Source organism: Garra rufa, chromosome 15 (assembly GCF_049309525.1).
Source record: "Garra rufa chromosome 15, GarRuf1.0, whole genome shotgun sequence".
NCBI classification, from domain to species: Eukaryota; Metazoa; Chordata; class Actinopteri; order Cypriniformes; family Cyprinidae; genus Garra; species Garra rufa.
Window position 1 is genome coordinate 36,836,954 of NC_133375.1, and position 14,660 is coordinate 36,851,613.

The 14,660-nt window shown below is 35.8% G+C and overlaps 1 protein-coding gene across 1 annotated transcript in view; it reads right to left on the reverse strand.

Moving 5' to 3' along the window:
* grm6a (glutamate receptor, metabotropic 6a) overlaps nucleotides 1-14,660 on the reverse strand; it is an 82,076-nt gene that overhangs the window by 13,939 nt on the left and 53,477 nt on the right. Inside the window, exons 8-9 of the mRNA XM_073818552.1 lie at nucleotides 14,002-14,625; nucleotides 5,026-5,337 (exon numbers count right to left, since the gene is read on the reverse strand). Coding sequence (XP_073674653.1) covers nucleotides 5,026-5,337; nucleotides 14,002-14,625 — 936 coding nt within the window. The remainder of the gene's footprint in view (nucleotides 1-5,025; nucleotides 5,338-14,001; nucleotides 14,626-14,660) is intronic.

Consider the following 14,660-nt stretch of genomic DNA (forward strand, 5'->3'; position numbering starts at 1 on the left):
CATGATACTTCATTCTAATATTCTGATTTGCTGCTCAAAAAACATTTTTTATTATTATTATGTTGAAAACAGCTAAGTAGAGTTTTTTCAGGCTTCTTTTAAGAATAGAAAGTTCATAAGAACAGCATTGATCTGAAATAGAACATTAATTAATGCATTCATTAACATGAAGTAATGGACTTTATTGTACAGTGTTATCATTAAAATTAATGTAATTCTAAAAATATTTAGAAAAAGTTACTTCTACAATCATTATTTATAATTATTTTACATAACCATTTAAAAGTTTGGTGTCTTTGGGTCTCTTATGCTCACCAAGGCTGAATTTATTTGATCAAAAATAGAGTAAAAACAGTAATATTGTGAAATATTATTGCGATTTAGAATTATTTTTTCTATTTTAATATATTTTAAAGTGCTTTTTTTTTCCTGTGATGCAAAGCTGAATTTTCAGCAGAATAGAAAGTTCAAATTTGAAATAATCTCTTGTAGCATTAAAAATGTCTTTACTGTCACTTTTGTTCAATTGAATGCATTCTTGCTGAACAAAAGTATTAATTTCTTTTAACAAGTGGTGCATTAATGGTATCCACATTCATTTTTTAGCTCTTAATTTGTCTTTTTCTAAAATGAACAGAAGAAACATCAAACGTGATGCTTAAATGAAACACCACCTAAAGCCTCCGGTGCAACCTTTGAGCAATTAAAACCCTCCTTTGGACAGGCCATGGCTATGAATTAAAATAAACATGCGCAATGTTCATCATATGTTGCTGCCAACCAAATAAAAGAGCACCTGCCCACCCAAGAGCACTCACCAGGAAACGGCACATACAGTATTAGCGTGGCACATTAAATGGCACTTCAGTGGGAAGCTACCTGGCTCGTTTAATCTATGCAGCAATAACTAATGCTCTAATTCCTAATTCCCGCTGACGAGGCTTCTGGCTTTATTAAGATGGGTAGACATTGTCTTTCAGGCTCCAAAACACTCCCGTTATCAACCTCCTCCCACAGTCAAACCCCCGGAACCTCATTGGTGGGCGGAAGAGTCTTTGTCTCTGTGTCATGGTGTGTCTTTGGGAGATAAAGGGGAGAAATTAAATGTTGTTTTTTTTCTCATCTCATCCCTTTCCATGTCTGCCATATCAAAGGCCTCTTCAAAAAAGAAACTGTGAGCAATACAACTTGGACTTGTTATCGTGAGCCTGGCAGGTTGTTGCTTACTTCAATGCCTTCATATTGAAATGACTTCATTTCACATAATTTTCTACTTAAGGACTTAAACGGCGACTAAGCTCCGCTCTTTTGTTGATGGATTGGAGCAGAACTGAGAACACATTGTGGTGGAAATATGGCAAGTTGTTTTACTGAAAGATGGTGTTGCGTTCCTATATATTGTGTGTTGAAGATGGAGAAGGCAACATCTGAAACGTTAATGTGTAGTATTGCTCTGTGTCCCATTGTGAATGTATGAGAAAAGCATTAATAGCCTAAAATTTCTCACTGTCAGTGAATACAGCTTTCACTGCAGTTATTTATACAAAAACAGTAACACAGAAACAGCTAGCAACACCCGCAGGTTATGATGAAAACACTTCCATAAAAGCTGCATTTTCAATAGATTTTGCTTCCATGATGTGATATTTTTTGTAAAACAGGATATCAAATGAGGGGAAAAGAGTGGGAGAGTGGAGAAATTAAAAAGTAAAAGATTAAAAGGGGGATTTTTCGCAGTGATGCCCCAAATGACCTTTGCTTCTTAGTGTGAACATTTTAAAAATCTAAAGAATCTTTTCCCACTATAAAGAACCTTCGTGGAATGAAAAGATTCCATGGATGATAAAGGAGTAGTTCATCCAAAAATGAAAATTCTGTCATTATTTATTCACCCTAATGCAGTTCCAAACCCGTTAGACCTTCATTCATCCTTAGATTAAAGGGGTACTATTATTATTACTATTATTATTATTTTTTTTTTTTACATTTTTAGAATTTTAGTCAGTGTGTGGTGCATATGTTTGGGCATAAAAAACATCTACAAAGTTACAAATCGTCACCTTAGAATTATAAGGGTCTATCTGACAAAATTGAGTTATTCACATATTCGTATTCTCTGACAAATTATTTACATTATTTGATGTTTCTTTTGTAAGCTGTGTACATTCTGGGCCTTTTTTTTTAGAAAACAAAAATGGTTCTATCTACAGAAGTCAATGGAATGCAAAAACTTTGAAGCTCAATATCTCGAAAGTGCTCAGAATGCAGATAGAACCTTATAATTCTAAGGTGACAAAATCTCAAAGTCCACTCCAAAGGAAGATATTTCGTTTAAAAAAAAAAAAAAACCTTATCAAGAACTACAACGAACGGCTTGTTTGAACTACACAGCATTGTTTTCTGGATGTTGTGATGTCACAAAGCTCATTAGAATATCATTCAAATAAATCCCACCTATGGAAATTTTAATCGTTGGCGAATGGGGAGGGATGATTTGGGGGATTGGCCTAAATTTAGCGATGTAGCATGGACAGCCGCTTCTGAGATGCTTCAGCGAGCCACAGGGCGGCTAGTATAAACGCAAGCATTGACTACAGTGGTCGAAACACATGCGAAGCTGCAGCTGATTTAAATCGAAAGAATCACTTTAATCTAGCTTGCGCTAACAGTTGTACATGGAACTTGCTGCTTTGGTAAGGGGTGTGGCAGGACTGAAACGCCGTCTCTTTTCGGGACTGCTAACCAATCACAACACATTTCGGAACTAATCGAGCCTTTCGTGCCAGGCTGGGGAGAAAGCTATTGTAATAATGTAAATTATGTGAAAAATAATCCATTTTTGAACCACCAAGCATGAGAGCATGTTCTAGTGTACCCCTAAACAAAATACAGACTTTGTAAAAGAGCATAATAGGACCCCTTTAAATCCGAGAGCTTTCTGACCCTGCATTGACAGCAATGCAACTGACAAATTCAAGGCCCAGAAAGGTAGTATGGACATCATTAAAATAGTTAATGTGACATCAGTGGTTCAACCATAACATTATGAAGCTATGAGAATACTTTTTTGTGTCCAAAGGAAACAAAAATAACATATTTATTCAAACAATTCTTTGTGGTGAGTTCCGTCATGAAATATAAGTCATTCAATCCGACCAATCCGGTTGTAAACGTATTACTATGCCTTTAGGTTCGGTATCTTTAGGTTTGTTGTCAAAAATGCCAGTGTGAACGCTAAGCGGACCAGGACCAAATGTATCATTTTCCTTTTGGTCCGGACCAAATGAACCAAACAAACCGAACTACAAGTGTGAACCCACCCTTAATTTGTGTTTCGAAGATGAACAAAGCTATTAAAACAGTTTGGAACAACATGAAGGCGAGTAAATAATTACAGAATTTTCATTTCTCTTTAAAGTCTCTGTGAATGCAATTCAGAGAATTGTTTCTAAACACATTATAAATGTTAGAAATGTATTGCTGAAACATGTTACTGTAGCACTGAATTGTGTTAGACTGTTAAATAGTTTGTGTTCATGATTTTTTGGGTAGGGATAAAATCATGTATTGATGCAGTGGAGCCACTGAGCATGGCCTCTTCCCTTAACAATATAAGAGGTAGGCTGAAGGCCGAAATGCATAGGTGTGCAGAGTTTTAAATGTTAATGTTTGTTGAGATGCCCAGAATGTAAATAAAGGCTTTTTAACTTTTTGGACCAAAAGAAATGCCTTGGATTTTTTTTTTGGACTAATATAAGAGGTGTGTTCAACCTGAAGCAGCGCTACACAGACCGATCAGTGAATGACATCAAAGTACAGAGAGCAGACAGCTCCTTATGTTTTCGAATCGGTTGTAGCAGTATTTGACAGTCAAGAGAGACGGCAGCTTTCCTGTGAATGGGCGTGGTTTCAGCGCAGACAGTAAACACGTTCCCAGTGTTTCAGAGCAGAGAACAGACCAATTTGGAGTACACATCACAGTTACCATAAGGGGAAAAAGTCCCCTGTTCATTTGTACGTTTGCCCACTGAAAAATAAATTAACAGTCTATAATTTTTAACGGTAGGTTCATTTTAACAGACAGAATAACAAACAAATCCAGAAAAATGCATTTAAAAAAAATTATAAATTGATTTGCATTTTAATGAGTGAAATACGTATTTGATCTCCTATCAATCAGCAAGATTTCTGGCTTCCAGATGTCTTTTATATAGATAACGAGCTGAGATTAGGAGCACTCTCTTAAAGGAAGTGCTCCTAATCTCAGTTTGTTACCTGTTTAAAAGACAGAAGCGATTAATTACCTTAGTTAACCGTCCACAGAAGCAATCAATCAGACTACAAACTCTTCACCATGGCCAAGACCAAAGAGCTGTCCAAGGATGTCAGGGACAATATTGTAGACCTACACAAGGCTGGAATGGACTACAAAACCATCACTAAGCAGCTTGGTGAGACAGGCCCGTCTAGAGTTTGCCAATGAACATCTGAATGATTCAGAGGAGAACTGGGTTAAAGTGTTGTGATCAGATGAGACCAAAATCTAGCTCTTTGGCATCAACTCAACTCGCCATGTTTGGAGGAGGAGGAATGCTGCCTATGACCCCAAAAACACCATCAACTTTTTGTTCTTTGGGGATGTTTTTCTGCTAAGGGGACAGGACAACTGCACCGCATAAAAGGGATGATGGATGGGGCCATGTACCACCCTCAAATCTTGGGTGAGAACGTCAGGCTTGAAAACCTTAAACCCTTTCTACAATTGATTATTTGAAACAGAAAACTTTTTTACATTTTTACTGTCACTTTTGATCATTTTTGAATGCATGCTTGCTGAATAAAATTTCCAGATAATTTCTTTCAAACTAATCTTAATCAGCAGTATATGTCATGTATGTATAAAAAATTCTTATTTTATGTTCCACTCAAAAAAGGAAATCATACAGGATTGGAGCGACATGACGGGCACTTAAACTACTTGTTTATCAACATCAGTAATGAATCCCATTATAATACACTTCTCACCTTCTCAGTGGATTGTGCTGTGCCAAAGAAAATAGGCACAAACGCCAGCCAAACGATGCAGGTGGTGTACATGGTGAAGCCAATGGGTTTAGCTTCGTTGAAGGTCTCAGGCACGCCCCGGCTCTTGACTGCATACACAGTACATGTGACCATCAGCACGATACTGTAGCTCAGGCAACAGATGAGCGACAAATCAGACATGTCACACTTCAGGATGCCACGCGCCAGCTCTGGACTGGGCGGCCGCTGCTCCTCATAGTCCACAATGGTGTGTGGCGGCACCACACCAAACCAGATGAACACACCCACAACCTGCGGAGAGATGGGAGGAAGTAAAAGCTGATAATTAATGGTGAGACTGAGTCAGTCAGAAGGGCACTCATTTGTCAAGAGCTGCTGTTAGATTGATGTAGAATAAAGTGTAAAGGAAGCTGTGTTTTAGCCAGTCTTCAGCAGACACGACTTCGCACAAGATTACTGGTTAAAATAGGCCTGCTATCAGGCTGATTGCTCTTAATGATAGGTTTTAAAGTGCTTTTTTAAAGACACAAAGGAAACTATAAGACCTTTTCCTCGCTTTGTAATAACGTAAGCATATTTCTGAAATGAAAAAAGAGGATATGTCTAGTTTAGATGAAATGTAGCACTTAAATTTCCAATGTTTTTCATTCTGAATTAAGACTTTTTGTGTATTTTGACCATGATAAATGTAGATTGTCAGAAAAACGTAATACTGTTCACCCTTTATAATATGCTGTTACACTATTGATCAAACGTTTGGGGTCAAATACTTTTATTCATCAATGATGCATTAAATTGATCAAAAAGTTAAAGTAATACATTTATAATGTTACAAACAATTTCTATTTCTAATGAGTGCTTTTTATTCCTCAAAAAAGATTGATAATAATTGGAAATGTTATTATTAAATTTTATTATAAGGAAACTTTTATTCAGCAACGATGCATTAAAAATCTAAAGGGACAGTAAAATCATCTGTAATGTTACAAAAGATTCCTATTTCAAATAAATTATTATTTCTAGTGAGTTTTTTTCTCCTTTATCTAAAACTGAATTTAAAAGATGAAATTGAAATGACAAATTCAATGTAAAGAAATGATATTTTTAAATAAATTTGTAACATTTGCAAATCTGGTATTTGCTTTGTCATTATTATGGTGTATGGAGTGTAAATTTTACAGTTTTATTAAAAAATAAAACACTGAAATAAGTACATTGCATAAGTATTCTCAGTACATAGTTGAAGCACCTTTACAGCCTCAAGTCTTTTTGGGTATGATGTGACAAGCTTTGCACATCTGCATTTGGCAATTATCTGCCATTCTTTGCCTCACCTTTTCACCTCTCAAGCTCTGTCAGCTTGGATGGGGCTGGCAGACATTTTCTAGAGTCCTAGTTGTTCCAATTGTCTTCCATTATGCATAATGGAGGCTACATGCTTCTGTGAACCTTCAATGCAGCAGATTTTTTTCTGAACTCTTACCTAGATCATTGCCTTAACGCAAGTCTGTCACTGAGCTCTACAGGCAGTTATCTTGACCTCAGGACTTGGTTTTTGCTCTGATATGCATTTTCAGCTGTTAGACGTTTTCTGAGAGGTGTGTGCCTTTCTAAATCATAATCATTCAAATTAATTTGCTACAGTTTAACTCCACTCGAAGTGTAGTAACATCTAGAAGCAATATGAATGCTCCTGAGCTAAATTTTGAGCATCCCAGAAAAGGGTATGAATACTTATGCAACGGGATCTTTTCAGTTTTTTATTTTTAATTTGCACAAATGTTAAAAACCTATTTTTTGCTTTGCCATTATGGAGTAGGGAGTGTAGATTGATGTGGGAAAAAAAGTAATTTAAAGTAGTTTAACATAAGGCAGCAACATAACAAAATGTGAAAAAAATGAAGGGGTATGAATAATTTCGCAAGGCACTGTATGTGTCATGACTTTGAGGCACGTATTCGCGGAGATTCAGGTTGTTTTCTTTACATGTCTGTGAAGAGAGATGACAAAGACAGAGACTGCAGACAGCGCACCCTGTTTATTTTATTTATTTTACAAAAGCACATTGTTTTCTTGTTATTATGACTAAACACAAATAAAAGTAGACCCTTTCCAGTTTCAGAATTGAGTTTTTTAGTTCTTTTCGCAGTCATCAAGAATAAACGTGGGTTGAAGCGACCCTAATAACGTGATATTTAGCCCCTGGAAGGTGTCTCTTACATTGTCCCACAGCAACATTAAAATATTGTAGATTAATGTACAATGTTTTATTCATTTACCATGGCTGCGTCCGAAAGCCTAGGCAGCTGACTTGCTGCCTCGCTGCCCTATCAGGCAATGACTTTTCAGACAGTTTTCAGACAGTTTCAGACAGGCTTCAGAGGCAGCGTATAACTTATACAGTTATATATAAATGCTTTAATAAAATATAAAGACCTCGATGTCATTGCCCGCCGAAGGTCTGTGTGTCGGAGAAGACGACAGAGAATAACAGCTATTTTTTGCTTAAATAAATAAAAGCACTGAACCAAGTATTATTGCAGAACAGGTTACTAGAGGCTGTTTCATTATTATTAGCAGTATATTATACATATTATTCTTATTTACTACTTATTTGAACCCTTTTAACATTTTTATAAAATACTGTTATTACAAATAATATTGCTTATTAATGCTTTTACACTATTACTATTCATAAAGTATATCATGGTCAAGATCTCATCTGTTATATAAAATAACAAGTTTAATCTAACCAGAATATCTTTATTTATAGCCTATATGACGCACGCGCACAGAATTGTGGAAAATCTAAGGCAGCGAAGGATACATCTATGCTGCCTTCAAAATGCGATCAGATGAAGTTAACTCCGGAGACAGGAAGTGAAGCAGAATTTGGATTCGGAGCCTCCGAAGGCAGCACTGTAGAGCTTTCGGATGCAGCCCATAGGGGCATCCAAGTAATTTGACATACCGGTATTTAAACATTTTTTTGAAAAGTAACACAAGTTACTTTCCTTGGTAATTAGTTACTTTCATAATAATGTAACTCAGTTACTATTTGTGGGAAGTAACTAGAAACTATAACTAATTATTTTTTTATAGCGAGACACTGCAGGCAGTGTTGTTTTTGACAACCATCTTAGATTTAGTCTTAGTCTTAGTCTTTTGGACTAAAATGGTTATTAGTTTTAGTCAAATTTTAGTCACTTCTATATGTGATAGTTTTAGTCCAATTTTAGTCGACGAAAAGTCAAAAAGGTTTTAGTCTAGTTTTAGTCGACGAAAAATCAAAAAGGTTTTAGTCTAGTTTTAGTCAAAAAAAGGGGAAAAAGTAGTCTTTTAACAAATTAATGTAGGTCAGTATGTATTTTGCTGTTGGGTAGTGTCAGTTAAGTTCTGAAAATAGCAGATCTATATTTCAACACAATGTGAGCTTCCGGATCGACTATTTTCACCAATAATTACAATAATGAAGGAATGTTTTAAAACATAAAAGACAAACAAGGATGGAATGCTAAAACGTCTTGCCATACTAGTATGTCAAAGAGTATTTAATGCTAACACGGCTTGCCATAGCTGGCGTATATTTTCCGGTTTTAATTGGCATGCACAATAAGCAGAAATGTCATGCATTTTAAACGTCTGACGGACCATCCACTAACATTTTCGTCTATTCTCGTCTCGTCAACGAAAACTCACACACGTCTCATCATGTTTTAGTCATCAATGAGCCATTTTTATCTCGTCAACGTCTCGTTATCGTCATGAAAAAAAGTGGCGTCAACGAAATGATTTCGTCATTGTCATCGTTGACGAAAACAACACTGACTGCAGGTGAATAGGGTATCAAAAAAATTGCTATTAGTTATCACCTTTACTTACCCAGTTGATTGATTACATTGATAATTGCAAACATTTTTTGTATTACAAGTTTTCTAAAATGTTAGGTTTAAATATGCAAATGAGGCATTATTTAATAAAAATATGTGCTAATTTGCATACATTTCTACACTGTAAAAAGTTTTCACCATTTTTAACTTAAAAACTTAAGTTTAGCAGCTGCCTTAAGATTTTAAGTTAAATCAACTTTAGTCATTCAAACTCAAGTTATATCAACTCATTTTTATTGTAATAAGTTAAAATGACTTGTAGTTTTAAGCTGATTTAACTTAAAAACTTAAGGCAGCTGTTGAACTTAGGTTTAACTTAAGTTGAATCTGGTGAAAACTTTTTACAGTGTAGTACAAAAATCTAAACACTGGATGAAGCCAGTTTCAAAATTCTTGTTTAATTTATTTCACATATTAAAGTCAAAACTTTTTAAAGGGGATTTTGGGCATCTCATTTTGTCACGCCATAATTCTGAAAAAACTTAGAACAGACAGGAAACCATGTATTTTTGCCATTTTTGGGGGAATGAAATGTAGTATACGATTAAGCAAATTATATATAAACAAAACCCTCTGTAAAAACCTTCAGGATATAGACAGGATTAAAAAGGTCCTACTGAAGTGGAGATTTACGGTTCAGTCAGTGTAGGAGAAAAAACTAATTTTAGTAAAACGGCCTTTAAAAATATGTATTGTAATTGAAATCTATTTACACAAATAGATAAAGAAATAGATAAGTAGATAGATAAGAAACACTTAACAGTGTCTTTTGGGTGTTTTCTTTCCACTAGTCTGAAAAAACACTTTATGAAACACCAAAAAGCCCAAAAAATCTCAAACTTGACAGTGCATGAAAAAACAATGTTTTTGCCTGCAGTGTCTTCCCTTAAGTAATGTGCCCAACACTGTCTAGCATACAAGTTACATTCTGAACATTGACGACATTCCAAAATGTCAGCTCACCATAAATCATAATGTAGGCTAAGTGTGGAGTATCTACGGATGAGAGCAGCTGTTCAGAGGCGTGATTTAGAAAATGTCCTCAATGGGAACATTCCGAAGAGGAAGTGACTGATCTCAATTGAAGGTGCTCATCAGGTAACGCGCAAAACTTTCAGAAAAACTTCCACGGCTGGGAGGAGAACAGAACAGCAGCCGGGCGGCCGGCGTGTTGCCGGGGAGACAGATGTTGCTGTCAGAATCGCTCGGCGGAGTTCCGTTCTCCACTCAGCGTCGGTGACACATCTGCCAACATGAAGGAGGTGCCGAGAAATGTCCTGCTGTCAATCATTCTCCTGCTAACGTCCTGTTAATCTAATCTCCCCCGCGCCTCTGCCGGTGAGTCATGACGCATAATTCTGGGGCTAAGCTCCAACTACAAAAGCGTCTAAAATGTTCTTTTGTAAAAGTTAAAATCAGCTGTTTTTAATCGCCAGTAAGGTGTTTATCAGCCGACACGATGTGTATCGACAGCGGTGGGGCTTTGTTGTCACCTGTAAATCATTTTTTCCCCTTTATTGGTGTTGAATCTGTTGCTTTTGCACATTAGCGTGTTTGGCACGTTTGCTGGCACAAGCAGAATGAAGCCCAGGCACTCAACGTGATGAGGTCTGCAGGCAGCTTATCAGCTTCGGCAGAGTGTACAAACACAGGAGAATCTGCTTGGCGGGGAAACTGCTATTGACAAAACCTCAAAATTCATCCATAGGGGCATGTTGAGAATGGAACAACAGCGCAGGGGCTTTAGTTTCTATAACCAGCGGCTCTGTGGCTCTTGTGAACCTGTGTTTGGCTGGAGGGAGACAGACACGTTCATGTTCGTTTCATGTAAGATCAGGACTTGTTAAGGTGCCTGTGAATACTGTGCGATATGCAGCAGAATTTTCTTTATTAATTCAGTTAATTAATGTTTTATTCATCAATTCAGTCTTTTGGCCTTGCATTTCTCATTGAAGCTGCCACAGCAGTTTTTAATAAATGAAGGAAGCTGAAAGTTAGAGGTGATGTGTCACTTTGAAATTAAATCCTTTTGCAATGGAAACCTAATATGCAGAGACTATTCAAATAACTTTCCTAGAAGTATGTAAACGTGTATAAAAGTTTAATTAATTTGTAATATTTTTAATTCATTATTTATAACAAAAAATTTCGGATCTACACCTTAAGGCAGAGGTCTCAAACTTAATTCCTGGAGGGCCGCAGCTCTGCAGAGTTTAGCTCCAACCAGCTCAGCTCACACCTGCTTGGAGTTTCTAGTAATCCTGAAGATCTTGATTAGCTGGATCAGGTGTGTTTGATTAGGGTTGGAGTGAAAATGTGCAGAGCTGTGGCCCCCCAGGAATTGAATTTGAGACCAGTGCCTTAAGGTCACTAATCAACTAGCCAAACCTAGTTAGATCTTATTTTTAAAAGAAAAATACAGTCATACTTTAAACAAGGATGCATTAAAATAAATCAAAAGTGACAGTAAAATGTATTATAATTTTCAATTTTACAAAAGATTCCTTGACCTTTTTATTTATCAAAGAATCTTCAGTTTCCACAAAAAATATTAAGAAGCACAACTGATTAGAATGTTTTTTTCAAATCAGCGTAAATAACTAATTTATTGCTAATGTTCAATAAAATAACTCATCAATTGCTTAATTTCTTTAAATAACTCATTAGTTAAATAACAATTAATTGCTTATTTTTTTATTTAAGCAAGGATGCATAAAATTAATCAAAGGTGACAGTAAAATGTATATAATGTAATTTTTTTTGGGAAGGAAATTACAGTAATAATTTCAGCAAGTATGCATTAAAATAATCAAAAGTGTTAGGAATCTTTTGTAACATTTTACATTATTTTACTATTTCAAATAAATTGTTATTTTGATTTTTTTTTTATTCATCAAGAAAAAAAATTACAGTTTCCACAAAAATATTAAGCAGCAAAACTGATTATAGAATGTTTTTATTTCAAATCAACATAAATAACTTATTTATTGGTAATGTTCAATAAAATATGTCATAAATTGTTTAATTTCTTAAATAACTAATATATTTAACTAATCAATTAGTTAAATAACAATTAATTGCATAATTTTACTAGAATTTTTTATTAAAGTTTATTTTTTTAATTAATTTATAAAAAATTTTATGCATTATTTTTACCAGTTGTGACAAAAAATTAAGAAGAAATATTTGGTCATTATAATAATGTTTTTTGAGCAGCAAAACATTATAAATAATCAATTAATTGCCAATCTTCAATAAAATAACTGTTAGTTGCTTAATTCCCATAAATAATGTATTACTTAACAATAAATTACTTTTTTTCCTAGATTTTTTTTTTTATTAATTTGTAAAATTTTTAACAGTTGTGACAAATAATTAGCCTAGTAAGAGCTTTTTTTGTGTGAAGGAAATTACAGGAATACTTTAAAATAATTAAAAGTGATAGTAAAATAATTTAACATTTTCCACAAAAATATTAAGATGCACAACTGATTATAATAAGAAATGTTTTTAAGCAGCAAATCAGCATATTAGACTGATTTCTGAAGGATCATGTGACATTGAAGACTGGAGTAATCATGCTGAAAATTCAGCTTTGACATCACAGGAATGAATATTTCAGAAGATTTCCGCTTTTAGTGTATTTTTGATCAAATAAATAAAGCCTTGGTAAGCATTAGAGACTTCTTTTAAAAGCCTAAAAAAAGGTACCGAAACCTGAGTACGAACGACAGTGTCAGAGGCGATTTGAAAAAAATTATTCTGCTTTCCATCCAAGTCTATGAGATTTAGGACATATACAGTGGTATGCGAAAGTTTGGGAATCCCTTGTAGAATCTGTGAAAATGTGAATAATTTTAACAAAATAAGAGAGATCATACAAAATGCATGTTATTTTTTATTTAGTACTGTCCTGAGTAAGATATTTTACATCAAAGATGTTTACATATAGTCCACAATACAAAATAATAGCTGAAATTACTAAAATAACCCCCTGCAAAAGTTTGAGAAACCTTAGTTTTTATTACTGTGTGTGGTTACCTGGATGATCTACGATTGTTTTTTTGTTTTGTAATGGTTGTTCACGAGTCTCTTGTTTGTTCTGAACAGTTAAACTGAGCACTGTTCTTCAGAAAAAACCCTTCAGGTCCTGCAGATTCTTCATTTCCCAGCATCTTTTGCATATTTGAACCCTTTCCAGCAGTGACTGTATGATTTTGAGATCCATCTTTTCACACTCAGGACAACTGAGGGACTCAAACACAACTATTAAAAAAGGTTCAAACATTCACTGATGCTCCAGAAGGAAACACGATGCATTAAGAGGCGGGGGGTGTAAACTTTTGAACAAAATGAAGATTTTTCTTCTTTTGCTGAAATATCATTTTCTTTCCATTTAGTACTGCCTTTCGTTAGCAACAGAAGATACTTGCATGTTTCCCGGAAGACAAATTAAGTACAATTTACCTTGATCTTCAAATTCCTTCTGGAGCATCAGTGAGTGTTTGAACCTTTTTTAATAGTTGTGTTTGAGTCCCTCAGTTGTCCTGAGTGTGAAAATATGGATCTCAGAATCATACAGTCACTGCTAGAAAGGGTTCAAATATGCAAAAGATGCTGGAAAATGAAGAATCTGCAGGACCTGAAGGATTTTTTCTGAAGAACAGTGCTCAGTTTAACTGTTCAGAACAAACAAGAGACTCGTGAACAACCATTACAAAACAAAAAAACAATCGTAGATCATCCAGGTAACCACACACAGTAATAAAAACTAAGGTTTCTCAAACTTTTGCAGGGGGTTATTTTAATAATTTCAGCTATTATTTTGTATTGTGGACTATATGTAAACATCTTTGATGTAAAATATCTTACTCAGGACAGTACTAAATAAAAAAATAACATGCATTTTGTATGATCTCTCTTATTTTGTTAAAATTATTCACATTTTCACAGATTCTTCAAGGGATTCCCAAACTTTCGCATACCACTGTATGGGTTGCACCCTGCAGGAAGCAATACTGTAACAATCACTGAATGGCTTCAAGCTTTCATTTAACACTCTCACCTGTACTGAGATCAGTATGAAGGTAATCATAAGTTGCGATGTAGGGCTGATGAATTTTGGTGGTGTAACGGACTTCTTGCCCTGCTCGAAGATGCGGTAGATCCGGTTGGTCTTTGTAAGCATAGCAGAGTATGTAATGCACATGCCCAGCCCAAGCAGCAGTCTGCGAAAAGCGCACACCACCGTCCCTGGCTCGGCGATCATCAGGAAGGTGATGAAGTAGATGAGGAATATTCCCGTCAGGAGTACGTAGCTGAGCTCCCGGCCCGCGGCTCTCACGATGGGGGTGTCGTTGAAGCGGATGAAGGTGACGATGACGGACAGGGTGGCCAGGATACCAAGAATGGCCAGGAACAGAGGGATTACGGCCCAGGGTGAATGCCACTCCAGCTTGATGATGGGAGTTGGGCGGCAGGCCGTGCGGTTGAGGGTCGGCCGCATGTCGAAAGGGCACATCTCGCAGGTGAACTCGTCGGATTGGAACTGATAGCCGTCACAGAGTTCACAGTGCCAGCAGCACGGGACACCTTTCACCATCTTCTTCCTCTCGCCCGAACGGCATGGAAAACTGCAAACCGAGTCGGGAATCTGACGTGATCCACCGGTCCACTGCATCTCTTCCACCTAATGAAATACAGAAGATATTTAGAAACAACTGA